Source organism: Tupaia chinensis, unplaced genomic scaffold, assembly GCF_000334495.1.
Source record: "Tupaia chinensis unplaced genomic scaffold, TupChi_1.0 Scaffold140371_1, whole genome shotgun sequence".
Lineage (NCBI taxonomy): Eukaryota > Metazoa > Chordata > Mammalia > Scandentia > Tupaiidae > Tupaia > Tupaia belangeri.
In genome coordinates, this window is record NW_006200248.1 from 24,886 (window position 1) to 32,683 (window position 7,798).

The 7,798-nt window shown below is 47.6% G+C and overlaps 1 protein-coding gene across 1 annotated transcript in view; it reads right to left on the reverse strand.

Annotated features, from left to right (window-relative positions):
• Positions 1–7,798, reverse strand: part of LOC102475871 (phosphatidate cytidylyltransferase, mitochondrial) — a gene marked incomplete at its 5' end in the record, with an annotated part of 42,666 nt that overhangs the window by 13,915 nt on the left and 20,953 nt on the right. The window contains 2 exons of the mRNA XM_014593373.2: positions 5,464–5,526; positions 6,993–7,197. Of these exons, the coding sequence (XP_014448859.1) occupies positions 5,464–5,526; positions 6,993–7,197 (268 nt within the window). The remainder of the gene's footprint in view (positions 1–5,463; positions 5,527–6,992; positions 7,198–7,798) is intronic.

The following is a 7,798-nucleotide window of genomic DNA, read 5'->3' on the forward strand; positions in this document are numbered from 1 at the left end:
CCCCTGCCCTTGGCCTGGGCTGGGGCAGCCTTCATCTCAGCCCACGCCACCATAAGCACAGAGACCAGAGCACAGGTAGGTTAACCCAGAGCATTGGAAGGGCTGCTCGCCATGTTCCAGTGTCTGTGACCGCGGTCCCAGGTCACACACACTCTGCCTCTCTGGCCTCCCACTGTCGCATTTGGCATCTCTCAAAGTGAAAGGGAAGCAGGTGAGTGCTCAGTGGGGGCAGCATCTGGCTGATGTCTGTGATGCACTGCCCCCTGCTGGCCAAGGACAGAACACGTGCAGAGAGAAAAGGCTCAAGTTAGGTTGGAGATATAAAGAGGGCATGACACTGGATTTTCTAAACCATCTATTAGAGAAAATTTTGTTTTGTTTTGTTTTGTTTTTTTAAGAGATGTTTGCTATAGAGTAGGTGTGCTTGCCAGAGAGACAGAAAGTGAGAAATCACGCCCAGGGGGATGGCATGCTGCAATCCATTCTCAGGATTTTGCACACACATGCACACTTGTCCCATTTTAAGCCTCTGGGTCTGGGACTCAAATCACAGTTGACTACGTGGGAGTCCTGCAACGTCAGTAACCATCACACCATCTTCCAGTCCCAATTGAACCATTAAAAAAAAAAAAAAAGATTGAAGAGCAACGTGTCTTCAACCAGCTTCGGCAATGTACTAACTCCTTTTTTTTTTTCCCAAAAACTGCTATAGGGTATGAGCACTTGTGAGAGAGAGAGAGACAGAGAGAGAGAGACAGAGAGAGAAAGAATGTAAGAGAGCATGGGGGATGGCCATGCTACAATCCCTTGTCCTCCATTTTCTTCTTGGAATTTTGGGCACACACGCACACATGCCCATCATGTTTTTCAAGTTGCCGGGGCTGGGACTTGAACTGCATGGCTGGGCATATGGGATCCAGCTGCCTGAACCACCATGCCATCTGCTGGCCCACTCCTGTCCAGCTGTGCATCACCTGCCCCTTATCCACCTCCTTTTACCATGTTTTATTTTGAAGCAGATTCTAGACATCATAGGATCTGTAAATATCTTACTTACATGTCTCTAAAGCAATTTTTAAAAATCTAAACAACAAAGACCATAATTCTAACAATTTCTCACAGCATGAAAAGCCAAAATTAAAAAAAAAAAGGCAAAAAAAAAACCCCACACATACAAATCATCAAGCCTCACCTGAGGAGAATTGTGGCAAGGGAACCACAGTCATGGCAGACACAGCTTAACAGTCCGACCCACCCCAGGAGAACAGAGCACCTGGTCTACGGTCTGGCCAGGCAGGCCCCAGGGACACTGGCTAATGAGTGTCCGCACTGGAATGCAAAGCTGTACACCCAGTGGGCAGAAGACCTTCAGGGTAGCAGGGCTAGCACACATGCTCCCGAGTCTTTGTTGAATCTTTTGAAAAACTCAGGAGGCTAACATTATGTTCCTGGGGCTGAACGCCAGATGGGAATCCAAGGCGGTGGGCTGGGAGACAAGGAGAGGTGTGGCATACCAGCTCCCTGGCCATCCCCAACCCAGGAACCAGAATGAGGCTGCGAGATCACTCCTTCCCTGGGCTACCTCTGTGCCATTTCTCCCCCTGCACGACACTTGTCTATTTTAAAAAATATATTTGTTTCTTTATTTTATTTTTAATTTTATTTATTCATTTATTTTAATTTGACCAGAGAGAGACAGAGAGAGACAGAGAGAGAGAGAGAGAAAGTGAGAAAACAACCCACCAGGTCTGGGACTCAAACTGTGGTCGTGCATGTGGGAGTGTCCAGCGCCTTAACCACCCCACCACCTGCTGGTCCCGTTTATATATTTTAAGAGAAAGATTTTTGCCATAGGGCACATGAGCTTGTCGGAGACAGTCATGAAGTGAGAAACTGCCCCTGGGAGGATGGCCACACCACAATCCCTTCTCCATTCTCCTCTCAGGATCTTGGGCATGCACGCACACACACCTGCTGGGTCGGGGACATGGACCAGGTTGACTCTGTGGGAGTCCAGCCACATAACCACTCTGCCACCTGCTGGTCCCAGCAATTGTCTATCAACATCCATGCCTCCCCCTCCAGAGCATGAGTCCTGGCAGGCAGGATGGTGTTGTGTCCTGAGCGGTGAGCACATGAGATGCTCGGCACATTCTTTTCCAGGAGAACCGCCTAGAACAGCCATCACGTGATGAGGTCAAGTGCTGCAAAGCACGGGCATGGTCTGCCATGGCCAGCTAAGACAGGCAGGGCGTGTGCCAAGTGCCTGAGAGCAGATGGGCTGGAGGACTGGGCTAAGGGTCACGGCATGGCGAGGGGAGGGTGCTGGTCTGTGTCCATCTCTGTCTGTCTCTCACGCACGCGCACACACACACACATACACACACGGTCATGCATGTGCTCTATCTCGTATCTTCAGAAGCAAAAGGGAAGCAAGTGAATGCTCAGGACAATCAGCCTCTGCACTCCAGGGCTACCAGGCAATGAACAAAGGGTTAACATATACTAAAACCTTCAGTAAGTGTTTAAGAAAGAATGGGGAGGAAATAATTAACTGTACATTGCTAAGGGGACCATGAATTGATACAGTCACTTTGGAGGGCAATTTGGCAATATCCAAAGATACATTTAATGCTTAAGCATTAAATGAATGTAAAAGCATAAAAGAATGTAATGCAAAAAAAATAAAAAAGGAGCATTCACAATGACAATGACCAAAACAAGAGCTTCTGGAAATTAAAATTTTAATAGCAGAAATAAAAAATTCAATTGAAGTGCTGAAAGCTAAAGCTGAGAAAATTTCCAAGAAGGTAGAACAAAGGCTTTAAAGAGATTTTTTAAAAAGAAGAAGAAAAAAAAGAAAGAAAACCAAAGGACTAGTCTAAGAGATCTAATATCAGATTAACCGCCATTCCAGAGGGGCCAGCAAGTGGCATGATGGTTAAGGCTCTGGACTCCCACATGGCCAACCACGGTTTGAGTCCTGAATCTGGTGGTTTGCTTTTTCACTTTCCTTTCTCTCTCTGATCAAATGAAAAAATAGTAATAATAGAATAAAATATTTCTTAAAAAGTAAAAAGAAAAGGATTTCCAAAAAGAGAACAGATAAAACAAATGACAAAATTAAAGAAATAATAAAAGATAATTGTCCTATATTCCCTTATTCTGGGTTTCCAAACTGAAAGGGCAATGAGTATCAAGGAGAATAGATAAAAAATGTCACATCGAAGCACTTGGAGAGCCCTGGGTAAAGGACCTCACAGGCTTCCAGGGAGATGATGGATCATAAGGGATGATGGATCAAAATGGCTCTGGTGGGACCAGCAGTTAGCGTAATGGCTGTGTCACCTGACTCCCATGTTGTAGCCAACTGCAGTTCAAGTCCCGGACCCGGTGGCTTAAATTCACGACAGGTGCGTGTGCGTACATGCCCAAGATCCCGAGAGGAGAATGGAGGAGAAGGAATTGTAGCATGGCCATCCCCCCTGGGTTGTGATTTCTCACTTTCTGTCTGTCTCTGTCTTTCTGGCGAGCACATGTGCCCTATAGCAAAAACCTATAAAAAAAATTTTTTTTTAATTAAAAAAAAAAAAAGGCTCTGGTCTTCTACACCAACCCATGAGTGGGACAGCAATCATGGCCATCATTTCACGGTTCAAACGAGATCTATACCTTGATTAAGTATCAGGTGTGAGGGTCGACGAATGAGATTTCCAGAAATGCACGGTCTCTGAATTTATATGCTTTCTCAAGAAATTATTGGATGATGCACCTCACCGAAATGAGAGTGTGCCACACCAAGATGATGAAAGGCACACGTTACAAAGGGCAGATCTGCCCGACAGGACAGGGGAGGACGAGGTCCCTGGGAGAAGAGCTTGAGCAGGGAGGCAGAACGTGTTAGAGGCTCACTGTCACACTGACTGACTTAGCTGAAGGACACCACAACAACATAAGACGGAGGTGAGTGGTGCGGGCAAGAGCTGAATCCTAATCTCTGACAGACAAGTTGGTAGATGATGTGAAAACAAAGAGCAATGTGGATTTACTACTGAGTTTAGAAAAATGGCAGAAAAAAACACAACAACCCACAGAGGGTGAGAAACAGCTGACTGAATAAGGGGCGTGCTGTTTTAGAACACGGTACACAACTCCGCTAAATGCAAAATTATAAGAGGAATCCACACACAGGAGCTACTCAGAGTAGCTGGACCGCCTTCCAACAACATGCCCCAAACAGTCCAACACTTTTAGCTGGCCAGATCACAGTGTTGTTATGGCTGTTCATAAACAACTATAATATTTCACCACAGAAACTCAACTTTTTATAAGCACTTAGAAGATACAGCTTTTACATTCTGTTTCTTTTTTTCTTAACTCTTAAGTTTTTGCTATAGGACACATGTGTGCACTGGAGAGAGAGAGAGGGAAAGTGAGCAATCACACCTCAGGGGAGATGGCCATGTTGCAATCCATTCTCCTCCAGCGATCCTGGGCACGCATGCACACGTGCCTGATATATTTTCTGCTTTTTTTTTAAGAGAGGTTTTTGCTATAGGGGTGCTCACCAGGCAGAGAGAGACAGAAAGTGAGAAATCACCCCTCGGGGGGATGGCCACACCGCAATCCCTTCTCCTCCATTCTCCGCTCGTGATCTTGGGCACACACGCACACGTGCCCAGAGTGAGTTTAAGCCACTGGGTCCAGGACTATGTGGGAGTCCAGCCACACAGTCATTACGCCAACTGGTGGTCCCGGCCTGGTATATTTTGCAAGCTGCCAAGTTTGGCACCTGGAGCACAGAGCTGGCCGTGTCGAATCCAGCCGCGTTAACCACCACTCCCCTAGCTGGCACTCATTTCACTTCAATCTGTCTCTGGATATAACTCCGAGGGTGTGTCCATTCACCAGACAGAGAAAGAGACAGAGGGAAGGTGCAAGCACTCACTCCTCGATGGAGCACGTCACACTGCAATCCCTTCTCCTCCATTCTCCATCCTGTCAGGATTTGGGGCACACATGTGCACACGCCTAGTCTGTTTTTAAAGCTACTGGGTCTGGGATTTGAACTGCATGGTCAGTCATGTGGGATCTGGTTCCCTTAAGCACTAGGCCATTAGGCCGGCCCGAGGGTTACAGTTAAAAATTTTATTTTTTGCCAGATGGCACATGTGTTTGCCAGAGAGAGGAAAGGTTAAAGAATAAACACTATCAATGAGGAATGGTCATGCCATACCCCCTCTGCCTCCATGTCTCCTTCCTGCTGTGATCCTGAGGACATGCACACGCAAGCTGGGCATGTTTCTCAACTGCCAGGTCCAGGACCTGTAGCATGCGTCCGGCTGTGTGGACTCTAGTTTCCTTCACCCCAGGCCATAGGACCGGCCCGAGCTTTACATTTGAACCGAGAGTGCCAACGCCAACCAGTGCGGCGGGTACACATAGACTTCCTACAGTTCTTACCAGCTGTAAAGATGCCCTTGGTGCTCTGTCTTATACTAGAAGGTCTCATGATGGCTGAAAGCCCTGTGAAAACAAAACCAGAGAGGCTACCAAAAGCCACAGATGTTACCATATCATAACAGTTTTAGAACCTGAGACTAAATATTCCTTCCATTTACCAGATAGGAGCAGCAAATCTTCCCCTGTCCTGGTGTCACAGGAGCCATGAACGTGGGGCCAGGATTGAGGGGCTGGGACCAGGAGCGGCTTGCTATGGTGGGACACGAGCCTGCTGTGTAAGCCAGGGAAGTCAGAGCCCCTCTGCACCTGCGTCTGCTCTCCGTAAACAGGGCAGGCAGCAGGCGAGCGATCCTCAAGTCATTTTATGACTTCAAATCTGCTGACAACTTCTGGTTCTCAGTTCTAAGATATGAAAAGATAAAAAACAAGTGGTTTAATCTAGGAGAAAAATTTTTGTTCTGAAGACACACACATAGGATCCCTTAGCGATGAGCAACTCTTCAAGCCTTCCATCCACTCAAAAGGCCGCAGAGTGCTGGCTATCCCCATCACCACGTTACGCAGTGTGGCTCACTCAGGTCTGCCTTCAGAGCAAGGGGCTGTGAGCTGAGCACATGCTCGGAAAACCTGGTGCAGTCCGTGAGCGAGTGAGCATGGGCTGGCCCACAGCAGCCAGAACCCAACTGCGGTCTAGTGCCCAGCGTGGCGGTAGCAGCACCAGGTGGTGCCGTGATGGCAACACGACGAAATCCATGTGGGAAAGTCATAGGTGCATGTCCTGGACGTCCCTGAGCATGCTGGAGGCACGAGAGATCTGACCGAGACTGGAGGTAGACTGTGGCGTGGAGGCTTTTTGGGGGTGCCTGTCTCTCCTCTTTCTCTCCCATGTAAGAAATCAATCAAAAACTTAGTAGTTATCATTGTATTTGCATTGAGCACAGTGGCTTACAATGGAGAGTTCAGTAAATATTTACTCAATGAAAACAGGAAAACGAAGGCACTTGAGGGAGGGGCACATTCTGCAAATGATCATTACACCTCCGAGGGAGTATGTCTCAGAAGATAAGGTCCAGATTTCCTGATAAACACTGGCAGGCCCAGGACTAATGCTGTGGCTGGGGACCATGTAGGGGGGAACCTGCCAAACTCTGAATGAGATGTGTGGCTGGGAGCTGGTCCAGGAGAAACGCGTTCCTGGCGCTGTCAGAGCACCGAGAGTGGAACCATCTCCGCCTCTCTCAGAACACCATAAATCGTCCTAAACGACCTCTAGAAGTTATGCTGCAGGAACAAGAAACACCGTTCCTCCCTTTGACAGTGACTGAGGACTCAGGAATCTGAAAACAACACTTCTACCAGCTGTGAATGGGGAAAATAGAGTCAAGAAAGGCCCCCATTGTCACTGCTTTCTTCCTCCCAGAGACGACCTCTCTCTGGGTCTTGCTAGGCAAGAAGAATTGGTGTGTCCGGTCTGCTCTGACTCCCGCCCCCCAGGCCACGCTTCCTCAGTGTCAGACTGGGGAACCTACCTAGCCGTATCACGTCCCCGCAGTCGGGATCGTGAACGAGTTGTAACAAAGTCTCTTCCACATCTTGTTTTTTCCCAGGAGGATCCATGATATGATTCAGATGTTGCTGTAGGGTTTTGGGCGGTGTCATTAGCTGAGAGAACTGTCCTTCTGGGCTTTTATCTATGTGAGAATAAAAAAAAAAACAACAACAACAAAAAAACATCTATAGGGAGTGCTTTGCATTCCATAAATATTCAAAGACACATGGCTTCTATTGAAAACCACACAAACATATATGTGCCCACGCCCTATGCTAAGAAGGCTCCTTTCTATTTTTTTCCTTCAGTTTTGTTATACAGTGTGCACACCCCCCAGAGTGAGCTGGGGAAGGTGGGGCAGTGAGAAATCACCCCCTGGGGATGGCCACGTTGCAGTCCCTTCTGTGATCCCCTCTCGGGATCCTGGGCATGCAAGCACACAAGCCGCTCTGTCTAGGACCTGAGTTGTGTAGTCAGCTAGCTATGGGGACCCAGCACCTTAGCCACCAGGCCATGGGTGGCCCTACTCTTCACATTTAAATTCAGAGAGACCGAGTAACATGCCCAGGATCAATGGTCAACCAGAGAATGTGATCCGAATTTGTGTCTCCTGCCCATAGGGCCTTTATACACCATGCTGTATTTCACAAGATATAGAAACACACTGATGATCAAGACTAATCTAATTCATATCTAATCCCCTGGCATGTAGTAAGTACCCAGACACATGGGCTGAACAGGGAATCAATAACTGAACCAGCGAGACTTAGTTGTCATTACGTGTTA